This window comes from Zonotrichia albicollis, chromosome 3, assembly GCF_047830755.1.
Source record: "Zonotrichia albicollis isolate bZonAlb1 chromosome 3, bZonAlb1.hap1, whole genome shotgun sequence".
Classification (NCBI taxonomy): Eukaryota; Metazoa; Chordata; class Aves; order Passeriformes; family Passerellidae; genus Zonotrichia; species Zonotrichia albicollis.
Window position 1 is genome coordinate 1,060,201 of NC_133821.1, and position 21,655 is coordinate 1,081,855.

General features: G+C 51.0%; 2 protein-coding genes across 2 annotated transcripts; both read left to right on the forward strand.

Annotated features, from left to right (window-relative positions):
- Window positions 1-1,259: 1,259 nt before the first annotated feature.
- LOC141728405 (sterile alpha motif domain-containing protein 12-like) lies at window positions 1,260-9,975 on the forward strand. Its single transcript, XM_074536330.1, has 4 exons — window positions 1,260-1,340; window positions 2,126-2,378; window positions 4,679-7,047; window positions 9,790-9,975. The coding sequence occupies exons 1-3, from the start codon at window positions 1,281-1,283 to the stop codon at window positions 4,681-4,683; spliced, it is 318 nt and encodes a 105-aa protein (XP_074392431.1). The 5' UTR covers window positions 1,260-1,280; the 3' UTR covers window positions 4,684-7,047; window positions 9,790-9,975.
- A 502-nt stretch (window positions 9,976-10,477) lies between these two features.
- On the forward strand, window positions 10,478-21,655 carry LOC106630065 (interferon-induced very large GTPase 1). Its single transcript, XM_074536329.1, has 2 exons — window positions 10,478-10,649; window positions 12,683-21,655. The coding sequence occupies exon 2, from the start codon at window positions 12,685-12,687 to the stop codon at window positions 19,984-19,986; it is 7,302 nt and encodes a 2,433-aa protein (XP_074392430.1). The 5' UTR covers window positions 10,478-10,649; window positions 12,683-12,684; the 3' UTR covers window positions 19,987-21,655.

Genomic DNA, 21,655 nt, shown 5'->3' on the forward strand with positions numbered 1-21,655 from the left:
TCAGGTGTCCTGTGGCTGCTATCTTGCTGCAAGTCCTTTCTTTTCAACAAATCATCTTAAATGGCACAGTTTCTATTTTAACAATTTTTATAACCTAAAACTATATTTAACACAGCGCTTAAGGGAATTAACACAGCATCACTTTCTAACACAACACATATAATATTCATCTGAACATTTGCGAAAAGCCAATCATAAAATACATGCATTTTTCACAGATGGAAAAGAAAACTGGGAAAACTCATTGAGTCCAGCCATTCCCCCACAAATGCCACATCTGAGAGACCACCACTGACCCACAAATGCCACATCTGAGAGACCACCACTGACCCACAAATGCCACATCCCCGCTGCCGTTGAATCCCTCCCGGGACGGGCACTCCAGCCGTGCCCTGCCCACCCTGCAGGTGTTATTTGGGGGAATTTAACCCCTTGCAGGCTGCGGGGGCAGAGCAGCGCCCTGGGCAGCCGCAGGCGGGACCGGCCCGCACCCGCTCGGCCGGGCAGGGCTGCAGAATCGGATGTGACTCATCCCGGAGGCTCATCCCGCTCCTCCCCTGCTCCGCCGCTGCCTCTCCCGCATCCCCGCCGCCTGCGGGACCCTCGGGGCCATCGACTTCGCTGCGTTCGTGCCCGTGCGGGGTGCAAGGTGCCCAGGGTAGCGGGGTGGGCTGGCGGCAGCGAGCCGGGAGGGCTGTGGGATCCTTGGCAGAGCTCCTGCGCGGCTCCCGGTCCGGATGGAGCCCCCTCGAGCCCCGCTCAGCTCCGTGCCTCGGCTCCTGGGATGCCCAGGGGTCCCTTGTGCCCGGCGGGGCCGTTTGTGGGGCAGCGCTCGGGGCACGCCCGGGGCTGTGCCCTTGGAGGCAGCGCCCGGGCAAAGGTTCCTTTGGCTCTGCTGGTGTTGGGCACGGAGCCGGAGCGAGGTAGAAAGAGGGGGGATAAGAAGGAAGGAAGGGGGGATAAGAAGGAAGGAAAGAGTCAGAGATCCCGGCCGGGCGGTGCCGGTGTCCCCTGCGGGCTCAGGGCACGGCAGGGCCGGGCCGGTGTCCCCGGCGTGTCACCCCCGGGAGCAGCCCCTTGTGCTGGGGGGCACGGGGTGTGTGGCACCGAGGAATGGGACAGCCCCCGACTGTGTGCCCACGGCAGGGACCGTGGGATGCCGGTTTGCCAGGGTGGAGGGCTGGGGGGTTGTGGGACCAGCAGGATATGGGGGGCTGATCCAGGGCCCCCCCGCTGACGGAGCCCCGTTTGCAGGGAGCCAAAACTGCCCCCGGCCCCACATGGAGCTCCCGGCGGAGGATGGGGCTCAGGCACCCCAGGAGGGGAGCCCCGAGGCTGAGGTGAGAGTGGGAAGGGGCTGGGGACCCCCCCCGGACAGCTACAGTGGGGTGCCAGGGAACCCCAGTAGTGGAAGAGGGGGGAAATCCATGGATGGGGATGTGAGACCCCCACAGGCGGCAGTTTGGGGACCCCCATGAATGAAAGGGGTGGGATACCCACAGGTGGAGGATGGGGGATGCCATGGGTAGGTGTTTGGGTAACCAGATGTGGGGAGAAGTGTGGTTATCCAGATGTGGTTATCCAGATGTAAAACCCCACAGGAAGAGGTTTGGGGACCCCCATGGGTGGGGATTTCAGGGACCCCCATGGGCAGGGGATGGGGGATCCCCATGGATGAAAGAGGGGGGATTTCTGCAGGTACTAATTTATGGATCCCCGGGGATGGAGGATGGGGGACCCCCATGGGCAGGGGATGGAGGATCCCATGGGTGAAGAAGGGCGGATTGCTATAGGTGGATTTGTGGATTTGTGGATCCCCAGGATTGGAGGATGGGGGACCCGCCCAGGCAGGGATTTGGGGACTCCCATGGGTGGGGATTTCAGGGATCCCCATGGGTGAAAGAGGGGGGATTCCTATAGGTAGTTATTTATGGATCCCCGGAGGGGGAGGATGGGGGACCCGCCCAGGCAGGGATTTGGGGACCCCCATAGGCTGAGAACAGGGACGAGGGTGCAGTGCAGGGATGTGACCAAGGGCTGTGCTCAGTCTGGGTGGGGGGACACTGTGGCACAGAGGCGGCAGCTTGACCCTGACGGTTCAGCCAGCTCCCTCCCCTCCCCGCAGGTGCCCGAGGGGCCGCAGCGCCCGGCGGGGCAGTGGTCGGGGGCCGAGGTGGGCTCGTGGCTGGCGGCGCACGGCGGGGCGGCGGAGCTGGCCCGGGAGCACGCCCTGACGGGCCGGGCGCTGCTGCTCCTGACCGAGGGCTCCCTGCGGCGCATGGGGGTCGCCCCGCGGAGCCGGCGCCGGGAGCTGCTGCGGGAGCTGCTGCGGCTGCGGCTGCGGCACGAGGTGCAGGAGCTGCGGAGCATCGCTGCCGGTGAGCATCCCCCGTGCTGGGTGTCCTGGCTTAGGGCAAATTTGTTAAAGAATCTGCAAAGGAGGGCCCCTCCAGAAAGCAAAACCCACACGGCCCCTCCCCGCAACCGGTTCGGGAAAAAATTCCTCGGAGAGAGGTGGAAAGAACCTGTTTATTTGACTGGCCCAGCACCCCCCAGCACACAAAATGAACAATACCCGATGACACCGCTCTGAGAAAGATGGCAAAATCAGAAAGTCTCTTTTGGGGGTTGGTTGCTCTGTTCTCAGTCCCTCCGGCGCTGGGGCAGCTGCTGCAGCCAAACCTTCGGTGTTCCCGGGTCCCAGTCCGGAGCAGGTTCGAGATGGTCACAGGAACAGGAGAGGAGAAACAGTCCAGGAAGCAATGTGGACTGTTTAGCTAGAACTAGCTAATAAGCAGAGGCCAAAGCAGAGCAGAAGCAAGAGCAGAAAAGGGAGCAAGCAAAAGCAGCAAGCAAAGCAAGAAGAGAGAGAAAACAGCCTTATGTACCGCTCGTCTCTGTGTCCCTGATAAGAGAAACCCAAAGAAAACTTCCACTCTTCAGAGCCGGTCTTAAAGGCACAGAACAGCTGAATGGGGATATACAAGCATCATAACGTCACCCCAGGACACTGGGGCAGGGGCTGCGCTGCCCAGGGGATGGATGGTGCTGCGAGAAACGAGGCTCGCTCTTTGGCACAGACACGTTTTATAAAAAATCCTTTCCTTAGGATTTTTTTCTCTCGAGAAGTTGAGAGGACTCAGGAGCAAAATGTAAACAATGGTTATCTGCTGCTGTGGAATGCAACAGATGCATTGTGATGGTGTTCACAGGGGTTTTGGTTGAGGGAAGAGACGAGGATTTGACTCCATGTTTCATAAGGCTTGATTTATTATTTTATGATATATATTACATTAAAACTGTACTAAAAGAATAGAAGAAAAGGTTTAATCAGAAGGCTAGCTAAGAATAGAATAGGAAGGAATGATAACAAAGGTTTGTGGCTCGGCTCTCTGTCCGAGCCCGCTGGGACGTGATTGGCCATTAATTACAAATATCCAAGATGGGCCAATCAAAGATCTACCTATCAGTTGCATTCCACAGCAGCAGATAATCAGTGTTTACATTTTGTTCCTGAGGCCTCTCAGCTTCTCAGGAGGAAAAATCCTAAGGAAAGGATTTTTCATAAAAGATGTCTGCAACAGGTGCATCTGTGATTGGTCTCATGTGGTTTTTCTAATTAATGGCCAATCACAGCCCAGCTGTCTTGGACTCGCTGGCCAGTCACAAGATTTTATTATCATTCCATTTTCCTTCCTTTCCTTGCAAGCCTTCTGATGAAATCCTTTCTTCTATTCTTTTAGTATAGTTTTAATATAAAATATATATAATAAAATAATTAATAAGCCTTCTGAAACATGGAGTCAGGTCCTCGTCTCTCCCCTCTTCCTGGGACCCCTGTGAACACCACCACACACTCTTCGAAGTTTTTGGAAGTTTAATAAGGGATAAAAGGGATAAAGCAAAAATAAGAGTGCTGGATGTACAACCATAGCCACTTGTACTACTAACTATAACAACCCTTATTTATTTTTCATTGCATTGGTCAAATACATATTCACGAGGATTATTCATATTCAAACATTCACTTGAGTTTATTTGTTGCTGGAATTCCTTAGCTTTGTTTGACTCCTGACCTTATCTTAGGGCATGTGCCACAGTGCAGATGTGATTTTGAGAGTTTTGTATTTTATTTCTTCATAAGGCCCCCTGGTCTGTGGTTTGGTAATTATTGATAGCTGAAGGGTCAGTGGTGGATTTCTCCTCGCTCTTTCAGTGTTTTTTGCATGGTTCTTTTCAATGTTATCTTATACAGACATTTTAGCCATTTTTACAAGTATTTTCAATCAATATTAGTTATTTCACTATTGTCAGTCATCTACAAAAATAAAAGCATTAGTTATTATTTCACAACTGCAATTACTTCTGCAAAAGTTAATGTTATAATACACAGGACATAGCCTCTATTTTAATACTTTGAGAGAGCCTAAACTATAGTATATTTATCACACTAAAATATATAATCTACGCTGGAATTAGGGTATTAAACATAAAAGGTTGACAAATGTTATTATATTAAATAAATATGAAAATGAATAATAAATATTAAATTATATTATATGAAAAATTAAAAGGTGATTACAAACAGCACAAAATAATTTGCAAAAGACAATATAATAGCGAAAGCCAACAACTACACAGTTATTTATAAGAGTGTCACCTTCCCCCCTGTCCCCAGAGTGAAGATGATGTCCCTGTGGATGTCCCAGAGCCTGTGGGAGCAGAGGAGATGCCGTGTGAGGACAAAGCAGCTGGGACTGAGCAGCACATGCAGGAACAGTGCTGGAGGAGCCCCGAGATCGCTGTGACCCCCCAAAAATGCAGAGCCTGCCCAGTGCAGGAGTTGATAAGAACAGCAGAACCTTAGAAGCAAAATTTGATCTACGAGGCTGGGCAGTTACCCCAAGCAGATGGAAAGCAGTCCCAGAACTGATCTTGTGTGAAATAGGGGGTCACAAACACAAAGACACTCATTGGAGTGCTGAAAAACTTTAAAAATGTTTGCAAAAATCTATAATTTGGTCTAAGATGGCTCAGATTGTGCAATCAGGAATCCAGCAAATTGTAGTTTGTTAAAGAAACAGCACTAACGAGGCTAACAAAATAATGCTGGGAGCCATAAAACCTGGAAATGTTCTGGGTGAACACTGGCAGATTGATTTTACTGAATTGCCCGGACAAGGGGGGTATAAATCCAGAATTATAAAGTTCTGGTGGAGACCTTTTCTGGGTGGCCAGAAACCTTCCCTTGTCACACCAACCAGGTTAGGGAAGTGACTAAAGGACTGTCAAATCAAATAAGTACAAAAAACCAAAAATACAATAAATACAATAAATCAAAAATTGGGGGTACCTTTGGGAATGTCATCAGACAGATTCCCATGTTATTGCAGAAGTGATACAACAACTTAGGAAAACCTTGGGAATAGCTTGGGATCTTCACACTCCTTACAGGCCCCAGGCTAGTGGCAAAGCGGAGTGAGCGAATTATACAATCAAATTGCAATTGGGTAAAATGTGTCAGGAAAGCTCCTTGACTGGGTCCAAGCCTTACCTGGTGCTCTACTTCAAAGCAGAATTCAGCCGTGGGGCACCAGCAAAATCAGCCCCTGTGAGCTGCTCTGTGGTCGACCCTACCAAGTGCCACACTCCAGGAAACACACATGTTAAAAAGCAGAGGTTGATTTGAATAATTGCCTCATTTCTCTCAGTAAAACCTTTCAGGATTTGCAGTGGTTGGACACACCAGGGCACGAGGTCCAACCAGGAGATTGGGTCTGTTTGAATGACTGGGGAACTGCTCCACTCCAACCAAAGTGGAAGGGACCTTTCCAAGCACTGCTGACAACTTTTACTGCGTTGAAACGGCTCAAAGTAAAATTTTGGATACCTTGTTCCAGAATTAAAAGGGCCTAAGCCCCTTGGGAAGAAGTCAAGAGCTTGTCACGAGCTGTTTTACAAAACCAAATGGCACTACACCTTGTTTTAGCATCACAAGGAGGAACATGGACTGTAATTAACTCCAGTTGCTGTGTATTCACTGACCAAAAACCACTGTAGTGTGTCTACAGATGTCCAGGAAATCTGGAAACAACCCCAAATTTCAAAACCAACAGCTCCTGGCGATTTGAAGAAATCTGGACCAAATGTCCTTCATGGGTACCCAGCTGGACCTGGTGAAACATCTGTTTATAATCACCACCTTAATAATTGCTGTATGGTTTTAGCCAGCATCAAGATTCAGTGTTGCAGCTGTTTTAATGCCTTACACTCCTAAAGGAAATAAAAATCTTAAGAGACTGGTTCCCACAAGGAACTTAGAATCAAGAAGAGGAGGGATTTGATATGGACAGGAGAACAGCACAGCCTTGGAGAAACAGATAAAGGATGTAACTCAGGCAAACAGAAGTTATGAAAATTGGGAGCAGGACGCCAGCTCAGCTCTGCAAGGCTGACAAAGCAGCAGTTGTGCAAACCAAGGATATTTCCCTTACTCAAAAGTGGGGGTCAAGGAACATGCCCCTAAAAAGGACATGAGATATTAAAGACAGACCCCAGGAACCACATAAGGACTCCTGGTAAGGGATGTGACTGTGTAAAATAAAGTCAAGTATGCAGGGATAGTTAATGAATATGCAATCAGTGTGTGTGATAAAAGCTCTGTTCATCCAACACTGGCAGACTTGACTGGAGTAAGTATCCCCCAAATGACCAGTGCTGCAATAAAGAACAGCAGACACGTCCCATGCTACACGTTGAACAACAACTTTTAATCCTTTTCTTCTTTTTTTTTCCTTCTCTAAAGGAAAAAAAGTTGGAAAAGACTTCCAACACCCCACCCTCAAGTTCACATCTCACCAAAAAACTTTCACTCCCAACCAGGCAGCAGCAGTTTCACTTTCACACTGCTGCAGAAAACCACAAGATTTACAGGAAAGCAGTAATTGCTAAATCACTGCTCCTATAAAAAGGGAAGGAGCTCCCTCCAAAGGAGCCAGAGCTGGGTGGGCTGTGCTGGACTTCAAGCAGGGAGAAGGGAAGGAGAAGGTAGGGAATGGGGATGGGGATGGGGATATGGGGATATGGGGATGGGGATATGGGGATGGGGATATGGGGATGGGGATATGGGAAATGGGGATGGGGATGGTGATGAGGATGAGGATATGAGGATGGGGATGGGGATTTGGGGATGGGGATTGGGGATTGGGATGAGGATGGGGAATGGGGATGAGATTGGGAATGGGGATGGAAATGGGGAGGGGGATGGAGATGGGGAATGGGGATGGGGAATCAGGATGGGGATATGGGGATGGGGATATGGGGATATGAGGATGGGGGTGGGAATGGAAATGGGGATGGGGAACGGGGCTGGGGAATGGGAATTGGATGGGAATGAGGATGAGGATGGGGATAGGGGATGAGGATGGGGATGGGGATGGGGATTGGGATCGGAACGGGGATGAACTGCAGGGCTGTGAGCCGGGAGCAGCCGGGAGCGGGATCTTGTTGCTCTCCTGCCTCCTGTTCCCTGTGCTGTGCCAGGGCTGGGGAGATGGCAGGGCAGGAGCAGAGGGGGCTGAGGGCAGCGGGCGGGCGCTGTGCGCTCCGAGCGTGGGCTGCAGGAAGCCGCCTTTGCTGGCACCGCTTTGGGCAGCTCGGGGCAGCCGTGTGCGCTGCGGGGCTGAGCTGGGAGGGCCCCGGGCTCAGAGCGGTGGGAGCGGAGCGGCGGGGGAAGGAGGAGGGATGCGGGGATGGAGGGGCACAGGGAAGGCTGCAGAGGCGCAAAGGCTGTCCCGAGAGCCGACAGCGGGGCTGGCCGGGCACAGATGGCGAGCGGAGCCCCTTCCCTGCCGCCAGCCCGTGCCCGGCCGGGAAACGCTCCCCGCAGGCGGGGCCGACCCTGCCCGGCCCGGGCACCCCCAGCCCCGCGGTGGGGCCGGATGGCTGCGCTCCCCTGAGGGCAGGAGCCGGGGGATCATTCCTTTTCCTGCCCGTGCAGGGAGGGTGGGATTCTCCTCTCTTACAGTCTAAGCGACACAACCCCGAGCGCTCTGGTCCCTGGGACAGCCCCACAAAGGCAGCAGTGTTCCCAGAGCCCCTTTCCCTGGGGCAGGGCTGCGGAAAACACTCTCGGGGGGCTGTTCCTGTGAAACGGGGTGTGGGCATTCCCATGGCAGATCCTGCTTCCAGCCTTGCTGCTTCCCTCCTTTGCTTCCAAGGAGGAACTGGATCCCGAGATTTGCCCTGAATGTGCTCAGTGTCTCTCTGCGGGCACTGACACAGCCGCATGGGGCTTTTCCCCTGTTCCTGCAGCACTGGGAAGCCGTGCAGGGACAGCCAAGGGTGCCTGGGGGCCGGTTCAGGGTGTCGCTGGGCTGGAGTTAATGTTGTCCAGGGCAGCCTCTGGCTCCTGAGACTGAACGAGCACTGGCAGTGCTCCAGTGGGAAAGAATGTGGGAGAGGACAGGGGTGGGACAAGTGACTCAAGTGGACAAGCTCCAGCAGTGACCCTGAGCCAGCAGAGCTGTCCTGCACTGAGGCTCTGCTGCCCAGGGAGCAGCTGGACATGTGCCCAAAGAAAACAATTGGTGTCTGAAATCCCTCCTGTGCTCTGCCAGCACGCTCAGCTTTTCTCTGTTGCTGAACTGCCTTTATCTCGAGCCTGTGGCTTTTCCTACATCTGCTGTCCCCCTCCTGTCCCCATCCTGCTGGTGGGAGCACACGAGCTGCTGGGGGGGCTCAGTGCCTGCTGGGATCCAAGCCCTGCACTGCTTCTCCCCCCTCTCCGGGGCCCTGAGCTTCCCCCCAGCAGCAGCTGTGTGATGTGGGCAGTGGTGGGACAGGGCCCTGCTGCCCCACTGGCAGTGCTGTTCCCCTGGCTCTGCCCCCTCCTCACCTTGTCTGCTGTCCCCAGAGCACAGATGTTCCCTGCACAGCCTCTCACCCCTCAGCAGCCCCAAGTCCTTCTCCTCAGGGCTGCTCTCAATCCATTCTCTTCCCAGCTTGTGTCTGGGCCTTGAATTGCCCCAACCCAGGGGCAGCACCTGCACTTGGCCTTGCTGACTTTCATGGGCTTTGCTCTGTCCCACCTCTCCAGCATGTCCAGCTTCCTTCTGGTGGGGGAACATGGACGTAGGTCCCAGGTGAAACCCTGCTCTGGTCACCTCCCATGAAGAGCCCTGAGGAGTCTTTGCTGCCTGGGGAGTTGCTAGGGGAGAAGAAATATAGGACAAACCTCAGCTGGGTTTCAGGGTATCCCTGGCTGGCTGCCTCAAGTCCAAAAGTGCTGTCCTGTTCAGGACAGCCTGACTGAGCTCCCAGGCAGCTCCCAGCCGCAGGCAACCTTAGCAAGCAGTTCACCTCTTTAGTGATTTGTAGCTCTTTGCTTGCTAATTTCCTTTGGCAGACGCAGGGAGAGGAGAGGTTGTATGAGGTTCCACAGAGATGTCCTTTATTGTTGTCTTCTGCAAAGGTTCTTGGTGACAATACTTCTGTCAAACTGGGCAAAAGTAGGTCTTTATATAGAGTACAGGAGTTTTATAAATTGTCCAGTTGTAAGTGTCAAAGGTCAAGTAACCCATAAACTTACAGAGAGAGAAGTAAGCGTCCGAAGGCAGAAGAGGGGCTTCTAAGGTCCAGTCATCATGACTCGGCATTTCTTAGGCTGCTGAACGCCATGGAGGCATTGCAGTCCCTGTGCCTGCTACAGAGAAGGGTTGGCTTCCAGTGCTCCCTGGAATGAATCCTCTGTGGGTTGCTTTCTCCTGACTGTCTGCTCTATTCCTTTAGGACTTTGGACTTGTCATTCCTGGTGCTCTTCCTCCTGAGTTCTTGAGGGGTTCCTGTCTTCTTCTCCACACCCACCGTGTACCCCAGGCCTGCCCCTGCTGCTGTGCTGTGTCCCCTGAGTTGGGGCCCTCGGCTGCCGGTGTCTGCTGGGAAGCCAAGGCTGGGAGCAACAGGAGCATCTGCTGTGAGGTGGGTGAGGGGAATCAGAGCTCACAGCCCTTGCTCACATTGCCCAAATCTGCACTGTAATAGACAGGGCCAGGATACTAGCTCCTTTAAAAAGGCCTTTATTAAAACCAGCTCTGTGTGGGGAACCTGAGGGGTTGTGCACACCACACCACTGAGGAGGAGGAGTGCAGCTTTGTCTATTGGCAGAGCTGGAGCTTCTGTCCTCACAGGAGTCCTTAGGAAGACAAAGTTGGCTCGTAGTTTAGGGATGTCATCTAAACTGAGTGCTATTAAACTTATGGTGACAGGATGGAATGCAGCTCTGGTCAATGGTGGGTGTTTTCCTGTGGTTCTTTTGGGTTAAAATAATAATTTATGTGCTGGTTTGTTGTTTTTGAGAGGGTCCAAATAGTTCCAGCAGCCTCTCATTAAATTCAGTCTGGGTGTGAGTCCTTCTGGGAGCAGGTGAAGGGGTTCCCTATGGAACGGGATACAAATACAGGGTAAGATAGTAACTCTTAACAGTGGCAACCAAAGGCAAGTCCCAGAACTCTAACATTCAATATTCAACAACAGACCAACACTTCAAATTAAGACCCTATCAACTTCATCAACATCAACTAGCAATTACCAGTCTGACAAAGAGCTCCCATCTTCAGGGTTTCATTTCTCACATGCATGGACTCCCTAGGGTAAGTGATGCAACCACTGGAGCCTTTTGCTAGCTCTTTTAGAACACCATCATGCCAAGGTGTCTGGAACAACTCCCGGATGAATTCACCAGGAGCTGAACTTTAGAGCTGCAGCTCTACAGTGGGATTAGCTGTTCCAGCATCAGGGAGAAAAGTAAAGGAATTGACAGATGCTCTCTGCCTGATAGTGCAGAAAGTCTTTAATCCAGAGATTCAGAAGCAAAAGAAAAATAGCACAGCTCTGCAGTGGTTTATATACAGGCCAAAACTGGTGGGCAGATACGAACAGCCAGCCAGTGGGATAACCATAGGGGAGGAGTAAGTGGAGTGGTTTACAGAGGCAGTTCCAATGAGAGCAAAGGGGAGGAGAAAAGGGAGCAGTTTATAGAGGCAGTTCCAATGAGAGCAAAGGGGAGGAGAAAGGGGCGTGGTTTACATTGGGGCAGATACAATTTAGGGAGATACCAACTTGGAACAACATAGGGAGGGCTTTGGAAGCAACCATTATCATAGAATCCGGATTACAAAATTGAAAATTGGGGTAACACAAACACTAACTGCAGCAGAAAAGCTGCCCCTGAAGCCTCTGGAAGGGTGCAGGAGTCCAGTCCAAGCCCCTGGGTCAGTCCCTGCGCTGGTGACAGTTTTGTGACCTTTGTGAGACAGTGACACGTGGTGTTTGTGTGTCTGAGATGCAACACACGACAGACCTCCATTGTTCATCAGCCAAACTGCCTGTTTTATTGTTCAGGGCTGGCTTTTATAAGAAGATCAAAGTTCCCCACTTGAAACAGCCCTTGGTCTAATCTCCATGCCCCTTAGACTCTGAACCAGTCAAATGGTGGTACTTGAGGAGAATTGTTATTTGTTGAAACCTCTGTCAGTCAGTCTGGAGGCTGGTTTATGGAACTGGGCTGGGTTTCTTATTTAAAACTTGATTAAAATGCAGTACAAATCAGCTTGTACTGCAACAGGACAGAAGCTGAATGCTCAGAAGAATTTTTTGCAGGGAATAACTCTCTCATCCAGTTCATCCAAGTGAACTGAGACTGGGACAATCTTCAGGGTTGTGTGACAGTGCCCGTATCCCCAAACGTTTAAAGGCAGGTGCCCAGTTGAAGGTTTGCAGGCACTTTTCCTCCTGTCACCAGAGATTCTGAACTTGGTGGCTCTGTGGCTGCTGGAGCCAAGATGGCCACCTATGGGCACCTGCCTGATGAGACCCTCTGTGCTAATGAGCAGCAGATCACAGAGGGAACCTCTCTTAGCTGGATCCCAGCATCTCCAGTCTCTCCTGAAGGGCCACCAGGATGTCCCAGGCACAGCTGGGGGCAGGGACAAGGTGGATTTCCCCGTGCACTGGGGTGGGCCCCTGAGGGTGCCAGGAAGCAGCTCCTGGGAAGAGGCCAGAGAGGGGCGAGGGAGGGGCTGCGCTGGCAGCTGGAGCAGGAGCACAGCTCAGAGCCCGTGGGGGGCATGGGGGGAGTGTGTCTGGGGAGTGTGGGGTGCCATGGGGGCAGTGTGTGAGCGCTGCCTGCGGGTGCTGGGAGCAGCAGGCTGGGCCAGGCAGTGAGCACAGCAGCCGTGGGCTGGGCAGAGGGTGCAGGATGCAGGCAGGGCTGTTGGATGGGCAGAGGGGCTGTGCCAGTGCTCCAGGGAGGCAGGAATGGCCTCAGCTGTCTGCACTTGTGGATGGAGGAGTTCTGCTGGAAGGATGTGGGTGATGGTGAAGGCAGCACCTTGTCCAGGGCAGGTTGTGTGGCTGAGTCTCTGTGTGTGTCTGTGTTTGTGTCTCTGTGTGTCTGTGCTGTCTCTGGAATACACACTCAGCTTCTGGGTTGATCCTGCAAACAGGAAAACAACAGGCACATCCAGGGTGCTGGGAAGGAGACCCTGGCTCTTGTGCCATCCCACACCAGGGTCCAGCAGCCGTGTGGGAGCAATCCCCAGGGCTGCAGCTGCTGCAGAGCCTCTGCCAGGAGCCTGGGCCCTAAGACAACACCTTAGGGAATGTCTCTGTTCTTCCTCCACAGCCATGGCTTCGCAGGAGGACACACAGGAGGAGGATTCAAAGGCCCAGCTCCTGGCAGAGGCATTTGAGAAGGAAGGACTGGATGCTGAATACTGGCTGCCCAAAGTAATGCAGATCTTGGGAATCAAGTGCAGAGAAGCCCTGCAACATCTGGAATATGAAGATTACCTCAGACTGGAGTGTGAGGTACAGCACCCCTGGGAGAAAAGGGCACTCCAGAAACTCCTGAACATAAGCAATGACAAAACATGTGAGGAGATGCAAAAGCATAACTCAGAGAAAGCAAAGCAAAGACAAGAAGTGGCCAAACAAGCTCTGAAGGATCTGACAGAAATGCTCAACAGCCACAGCCACAGCCAGGATGCTCTGAGGGAGAAAGCAGAGACTCTGTGGCAAGCCATGGAGATTCCCAAAGAGTTCTGGCCACCACCAAAGAAACCCTTGGTGGATGTGCTGGAGAGCATCCAGAAGCAGCTGGAGCAGCAGGAGCTGTCAGCAGGCAGGAGGGAGAACATCCCTGACACGGAGGTGCTGAGGCGGGCATCAGGAGGACTGGCCCTGCAGGGCATCTACAGAACCAGCAGACCTGAAGATGTGCTGGCAAAGCGACAGCAGCTCCTCAGGGTTCCTGAGGGATTCCAACTTGCTGGTCCAGAGCAAAGATCACTGCTTGAGAGGAAGGAGTTCTCCTCCTCTGCAGCAGAATCCACTTTCACCAAGTCCATGGAGCAGCTGGGGTTCAGCATGAGCGTTTCTGCCAAAGCCTCATTCTGGGGGATTAATCTGGGAGGGAGTGTCGATCACAGCAGCTCCTCGCAGTCACAGGACACCCACCAGTCCCACTCTGAGCAGAGCTACTTTTGCATCACCAAGTACCAGTACATCCCTCTGGCCTCCTGCTACTTCCAAAGGCATCAGCTTCGCCTCTCGGATGTGGCTCTGCGGGAGCTGCAAGAAATGGAGCAGCTTTTGAGCTTCAGCTGGGAAGAAGACAACTCGACCTTGGTGAAGATGTGTGAGAGCTTCTTCAGCAGGTTTGGGTCCCACATAAACCAGGGTCCCCTCCACTTTGGGGGCATATTCTGGTGGAAGGCGTCTACAGAAGGATTCCGAGCCGAGCAGCGGGAAGAGGTGAAGCGACAAACATCTGAAGCACTGAACAGCTTTGTTGGGGCCAGCTGGGGTGGCTTTGGGGCCAGTGTAGAAGGGACCCTGGATGTTTCCAAATCCAGCTCACAGGCTTCTGTCCTGGGGAGAGCAGGAAAGAGTTCTTATACAGCAATTCAGCTCTACATGGTCAGCACAGGGGGCCCAGCAGACACAGCTTCCCTTCCTCAGTGGAAAACGGGGCTCGTGTCTGATAACACAACATGGTGCGTTATTGACCGTGGCTTTCAGCTGATCCCAGTGTGGGACATCATCCTGTACAATCACTGCAAGGATTTTAAATCCATAGATCAGATAAGCAGAGCCCTCAGGGCTGGGTACAAAGCGCTGACGAATCAGAGCGTTGGCACTGTTTTTGGGGAGGAACTGGGCAGTGCAGTGCAAGAGGCCAGAGATTTCATGGAGACTGTGAAGGCCTGGGAGGTGACGAAAGTGGATGAAAACAAGCTGCTCATGCTGATGGAGCTAAAAGATGATCTGAATGCAAAAACCAAAAACCCCAGTGTGTGGATCAACGTGTGCCTGTCAGACAAAGCCCTGCAGGACTTCCTGGTGAACACCATGCAGAGGTGCCAGGAGTTGCCTCCAGAAAACACCACCACTATCAAGGTAATGTTGAGGAGCCTCCTGAATCCTCATATCTACTCTGTCAAGGACTTCCCTGAGGCTTCCTTCATTATGCAATGGATCTTTCAGACTGAGCAGCCACTTCCCAGATCTCCCAAAGTCTCTGAGCTTCAAGAGCTCATCAAAACACTGCAGAAAATGAAGGAGCACATCTATGCTGTCACCTACGCTGCAGGAAGCTCTGCTTCTGATGTTCATGAAGCAAAGATAGAAGCCACCCTGACCAGCAGCCTGGCCATTTATTCCTTACTCCAGTCTCTCCAGGAACAGGCTCAGAAGGACATGGAACTGTTGGTGCTTTTGATTGTGACCAGCACAGGGTACCAGGTGGAAAGCAGCACTTTTCAGCACCTTCTTGGACACCCAGAAATTCAGTACATGGTCGAGGAAATGGAAGCAGCACATGCAGAGTACGTGAACCTGAAGGAGCAAGATGCCGACAGAGCTGAGGCCTTCATCCTGCTGACGGGTCTGACTGTGACACCCGAAAGTCAAGAGCTGTCCCCTGAGCAGAAAACAGAGCGTTTAGTTTTCATGGAAGATCACATGAAAGGCTCGTGGTCCCCACGGATAAAGAATCTCCTCCAAAAGCACAGTGGAGACAAAGACTGGGAAAGGCTGAAAGGGGATTTGGACTCCTTGACCAGTGGATGCTTGGATGACAAATGGGAGGAAGAGAGGATGCAGAACATACTCAGCGACCTGGAAGACACTTTTCCAAAACCTGAGGTCTCCAGTCAGTCCCAGTCCAAGTTGGACAGCAGCCAATCCCAAGAAAATGAAGTAATTTCAAACCAGGAGTTCCTCCAGCTGCTCAAGCGCCTTGGACTGGAAAGTCACTATCCCAGGAAAATGGGGATGGGAGATTTTCACATCATCTGCAAGACGTCTCTGCAGGACAGCCAGCCCAGCCAGGACAAGGAACTGCCACTGTACTTCTTGCAGAAGCTGTTAACCGCTGATTCTGGGGTGAGGTACCTGACTTGCTGGGATGACAGCAACCCAGGCCTTGCACCTGTGCCACAAACCACAGCAAAAGAGGACCAACACTCAGATACCTTTGATCAGTTTTTTGACAATCTGACAGAACCAGGCCCTAAACACGCAAGCAGGGACAGCCATGTGCACCCCATGGACCTGCAGATGGCCATTTTCCATTGTGCTGATGACTTCCTGAGACAGACCCTGGCAACCAAGCTGGCGTTCTGCCAACTGGCGCTGCCTCTCCTGGTGCCCAACCCGAGCACTTCACACATTGAGTTCCCGCTCTACTCCCTCAGCCAAATCCAAAGGAGCTGGAAAGAGGTGGACAAGTCAGGAAATCAGGCCCAAACAAAGAGCTACAATAACAAACTCATCTTTCAGGCACAGACGCCCATTGTGTCCTTCATCCGCATTGGCAGCTCAGCCTCCTCTTCCAAGTCTCAGCTTCTCAACGCTCTGCTGAGCAAACGCAAACACGACACTTTCTTCCACCGCCACTGCAGAGGCAGCACCAGAGAGCGTTTGCTGATGGAAGGGCTGGTGGAGATCACCTGGTACTGTCCTCGTGGAAGCTCTGATGACACCTTTGAGCACTGCGTGGCTTTCTGTAACCTGCATGGAGACGCCAGGGATCACGGAGCACAGCTGCAGTTCCTGCAGGAGATATCTGCTGTCAACGTGGTTCTTGTCTCTGAGTTGGAGCACATGGACAGGAGGGGAAAAAAGCTTCTGCAGGACCTGTGGCAGTCACAAAAGCCTTTGGTTTGTCTTCTCACAGAAAATGATAATGCTGCAGCTGGACAGGCCAGTAAAAACATAAAAATAGGGATCAAGAACAGAAATGAGGCAGAACTGATACATGAGCTGAGAAAGACAATTGGGGATCTCTTGGAAGGTTCTAATCCATGTTTCAGTCTGGAGGCCTGCGTGGACAAAGCTCGCCAGCACGGATTCATAGCGGATGCAGATCAACCCGCGTGTGTGACAGCCAAAGCAAAGGCAAAGGAGCTGGTGGAGCTTCTGAAGAAAAAGAAGCTGTCTGAGATCAAATCCAAGCTGCTGCCGCTTCAAGGAAAACTGTGGCACCAGTGGTGCCAAAAGGACAAAGAACTCACTCGCTTGCAGGAGAAGGGGAACAAGAGCATTGAGCATCATCGCAGCCAAATTGAAAATGAGAAGAAAGCAATAAGAAGGAAGCAACTTGACCAAGCTTTCCCTCTCAACGCACTGATGAAATCATTCCTTGGCTTTCTCCAGGCCCAGCCAGCAGATACCAAGAAATACTTCCTGCACTGGATGAAGGTCTTTATGGACGAGCTGTCTTGTGGTCGCCTTGAAGAACTGAGGAGAGACTATCACAAGTTATGGTCTGAAATCCTGTCAAGAAAGAAAAGCAAGAAAGATCCCAGGGTGAATGCTGAGTTGCTGAGTCGTTTGAATGCCCTCTCTAATGAAATCAACGATTCATCCATTGGTCTGGAGCACCTTCTGAGAGAGGTAGGGCAGATTTATGAAGCTCTGGAATTTATCAACTCTACGAATGACAATTTTGACAAACTTCCAGAAATTGCAGCAGAGCTGATGGTTTCAGGGTACCCCGTGGAGCTGATGGATGGGGATGCTTCTTACCTGCCCTTGTGTTGGGTGAAAGCAATCTTTGACAGCTTAATTGAGAGGCTGGGGGACAAACGAGTGTTTGTGCTCTCCGTGCTCGGCATCCAGAGCACAGGCAAGTCCACCCTGCTGAATGCCATGTTTGGTCTGCAGTTCAACGTCAGCGCAGGGAGATGCACCCGCGGGGCCTTCATGCAGCTCATCCCAGTGGGCGAGGAGCTGCAGCAAGACTTGGGCTTTGATTTTGTGCTGGTGGTTGACACAGAGGGGCTTCGTGCCATCGAGATGGCCAATAAACAGTACCTGAACCATGACAACGAGCTGGCCACCTTTGTCATTGGTGTTGGCAACATGACTGTGATCAATATCTTTGGAGAAAATCCATCAGAAATGCAAGATGTTCTCCAGATCGCTGTGCAGGCTTTCCTGAGGATGAAGAAAGTCAATCTTTCCCCAAGCTGCCTCTTTGTCCACCAAAATGTGGGAGAAGCAACTGCCAAGGAGCAGAACATGGAAGGACAAAGGCGTTTGCAGGAAAAGCTGGATGAAATGACCATGGTAGCTGCTCAGCAGGAATTCTGTGATGTCTCCTCCTTCAGCGATGTCATTGGCTTTGATGTGAACACCCACATTCACTACTTTGCTCACCTGTGGGAAGGAGACCCCCCAATGGCACCACCCAACCCCACCTACAGCCAGAATGTCCAGCAACTCAAGAGCAAAATCCTCCAGGCTGCCAAGAATTCACAGCGCAGCATTTTGAGGTTCTCAAGCCTGAAAGATCGTGTTGGTGACCTCTGGAATGCTTTGCTGAATGAAAACTTTGTTTTCAGCTTCAAGAATTCCCTGGAGATTGCTGTGTACACGAAACTAGAAACTGCCTTTAGTCAGTGGACCTGGAGGCTGAGGAGTCACATCTCAGACATACAGATGAGATTGGACAACAAAATTCGGAATGGGGACATGCAGAATGTCACCATAAAACATCTTGAAGGGCTGGTGCAAGAGACAAGTGATGCCATTGAGAAGGAAGTGGAAAAGTATTTCAGGGAAGACAGAGACTGTGAGACACTGGTCCAGTGGAAATCAAGCACAGAGCTGAAGCTGAAAGAACTAAAAGAGACTCTTCTAAATGAAACAAAAAAGAAATGTGAAAATCTCATTGAGCTTCAGAAGGAGCAGAGGAAACTGGATGCAAGGAAGTTGGACTATGAAGACAAGCTCCTGACAAAGAGTCGGGAGCTGGCTGTGAGTCTGAAAGGGAAGAGCCTCAGTGAGAGAGAACTGAAGGAAGAATTTACTCGTGTCTGGAATGAGTGGATTGCTGACGTCTCCCGTGCTGCTCGTCTTCCAGAAAGGGTGAATATTGATGCAGAAATCGAAGATGTCCTTCTAGAGCACTTTAATGAGCCAGGTTTCCATGAATACATCACATCATTTTCCAGAGGGAGAGTGTTTTCTTTTGATCCAGAGAAACACATCATGAAGAAAAAGCATTTAGGTTTTATCCCACCTTTCAGGAGCCTTTCCAATGCTGATGTGAGCAACTTTCAGCACATCACAGACAACATCATAGCATGTGTGAAGGCAAACATTGCTAAGAAGGAAGAGGAGAAACGAGATTACAGTCGAAATTTTATTCATGAAATATTCAATGAAGTACAGAAAGGTGTGAACTCTGTCCCCAGCGATGGAAAATGTAGTTTTAACAGAGCATATAGGAGAGATTTGTCTCTGTATCTGTGCAGAATGGCAGCAGAAAGGTTTAAAGCCATGCACGAAGCATTCAGAAATGCAAATGACCCAGTTGTGTACCTGAACAGCAAGAGAGAAGATTTCTTCAATTGTTTCCAGATTTCCTGCCAAGGAGCCACTTCTGTCACAACTTTTGCTGTTTTCCTTTGTGACAAGATTGAACCAGCTCTTCGCCGGGCAGTCTATGACAGGACAGCTAAAGCCATCGCTGAGGACATGCAGGGCAAATTCCCAGATTTCCAGGGCAGTAGAGCCAATCTGGAAGTTTGCATCCTGAGATACCTGGCAGAACAGGAAAATTTTGAGTATTTCAAGCAGTACCTTATGTCTCCAAAACAGTTTTTTGAGAGTTACATTAAGATACGAGTTAAGAGTCACTGTTTAGATGGAAGTAGGAAGCTGAGGATGTTTTTCGATTCCTCCCTTGATATTCTCTATAGAAACATCCTTTCAGCTGTTTCATTATCAACCCAAATTGTCAAGGACAGAAAAGACAGACAAGACAAAGTCTCTCTCTGGCTGGATGGATTTTGCAGGGAACTGACAGAGGTGATCAACTTGCCCAGAAGTGACCTGAAGGGCATTGAGCACCAGGAGGTCACAGACATTGAGTTCCTGAGCAGTGCCATGACAAAAGCTCTGGATGACCTGAGGGAAAGGCTCATGAAAGAATTGGCTGTTGCTGATCTGAGCTCATTTTCAAGGCAGCCTCACACCATCCTGGCAGAGCATTTTTCAGGATGCTGGGAGCAGTGTCCCTTTTGTGGGGCTGTCTGCACAAACACCATGCAGAATCATGACGGAGACCATCAGCTGGTCTTCCATCGCCCACAAGCTTTGAAGGGATGGAGGACATACCGGACAGACCACCTGGTCATTAATATTTGTTCCAGCAATGTTGCAAGTGATGTCTTATTTGTACTTCGTAACAATGAAGAGTTTCCCTACAAGAGATACCGGGATGCTGGACCTCCTTATTCCACTTGGAAAATTCTTCCTGATTCATCCATGCAGGCGTACTGGAAGTGGTTTGTGTCTCATTTTAGGACACAGCTGGAAGCTCTGCACAATGGGAAATTTAAGGGTAGAGGAGAAATCCCTGAGGGGTGGCAGAGAATTACCAAGGAGGAAGCACTGTCTGAGCTGGAGAAGCGTTAGGCCACATCCTTTGGGAGGAAGAACCACAACAGCTTTGGAGTTTAGGAGAACTTTGTACCAGGCTCCCCATGAAATGCAGTTACAGTGTTGATGCTCTCAAGTCCACTAAAGAGAATGGTTTCCAATTGCTCCCAAATTTGGTTAAATAAGGCACATTACTGTACCCATCACTCAGCAACTCGCTTGTTTCATGAGGAAGACAGAATCCTCTTGCCTGTTTGCCATAAACATTTCCCTCAGCTTTATCCTAGAGCCAAACCTAACTCGTCCTTCCGGCAATCAGCCTCGTGGCCATCCTGAGCCCAAGGGCAGGGACGGGGCAAAGGCAGCACTCAAAGCACCCCTTGGATCAGATGCTGTGAGACAAGAAGGGACAGTGCCCCTAAGGCAGTTTTCCTGCAGCAAGGAGCTGTCCTGCTTGGAGAAAGGTCTGCAGGGCCTGATGCCAGCTTCATGATGCCTGCAAGCTGGGCTGCTTGGCTTTTAGGTGTCATCCTTCCCTCCCTCATTGCAGCCTCCTGCATCAACTGAGGCCGTTCTCCCAGCAGGAGCTGTTGTGCCTCTGGGCTCAGGAAAGCAGTGACACAACCACCCCAGGCTCAGGCAGTGCTGTCACTCCCTGTCTCAGGGGTGCTGTGTCTCCATCCAGGGCAGCCGCTCCTGCTCAGGTGCCTGGGGCTGCTGCCCTTCCCTCCAGCCCTCAGCCCCAGCAGGAGCTGCTCCTGCCCTTGGCCCCTCTGCTGAGCAAAAGCCTTTGGAGTGCCCCATGTGGAGAATCCTGTCTGCCAGCTCATTCTGCAGCAGCCCTCGGGGCAGTGCTGGTGCTGCCCAGGCAGGCTGGTGGCACCAGAGCCGTGCTCTGGAGAAGGTGGCACCAGCTGGCTCTGCCCCAGGGAGCTGTGGGGGCTTTTGCTGTGCAGGTGCTGCAACCCCGCTGGCAATGGGAGGGCCAAGCCCTCCTGGAGAGCTGCTGAAGGGCTGCTTCAGCCTCATCCCCTGCAGGCTCTGAGGGAAAAATGCACATTATACGCTTGGCTCTTCACAAATATTAAAATGAACACTATATGTGTTATGTTGGAAAGTTATGTTGTATTAATCTCTTTTAAGTAGTGTGGTAAGTATAAATTTTAGGCTATAACATAATATAAAATAGAAACTATGTGATGGAAGATACTTTTCTAACTAGCTCAAGGAATGGATAAAGAATCAAGAAATTCTTTATGTAGAGATAACAGTAACACGACACCAAAAGCTCCAAGAGAAGAATTATTGCCTCCTTATGGGGAAGAATCAGACTTTGAAGGACCAAGATGATTGATTTACACGATGAGTGGGGGAGTTGACAATAACCAGAAAAGACCCTTTGTTTGAAAATAATTTTTGCATCATGTATGAGATATATGAATATGCAACGGGCTATTGATTTTAAGGAATAATCCTTTGTTAGTAAGATGGGCTTTTGCTTGGCAGGAGGAGTAAAACGCACCCAGACATCTGTAACTCTTTGCTTTTTATTGTCTTCTATTGTCCTACTCTGATTATCCAAGAGCTTATTGCTCTATTTTTTTATTAATATTTTCATAGCAATTTTATTACTAATAAACTTTTAAAATTTTAAAACAAGTGATTGCTGGTTTTCACACTCTGCTAATAAAGGAGTTGATTTGGA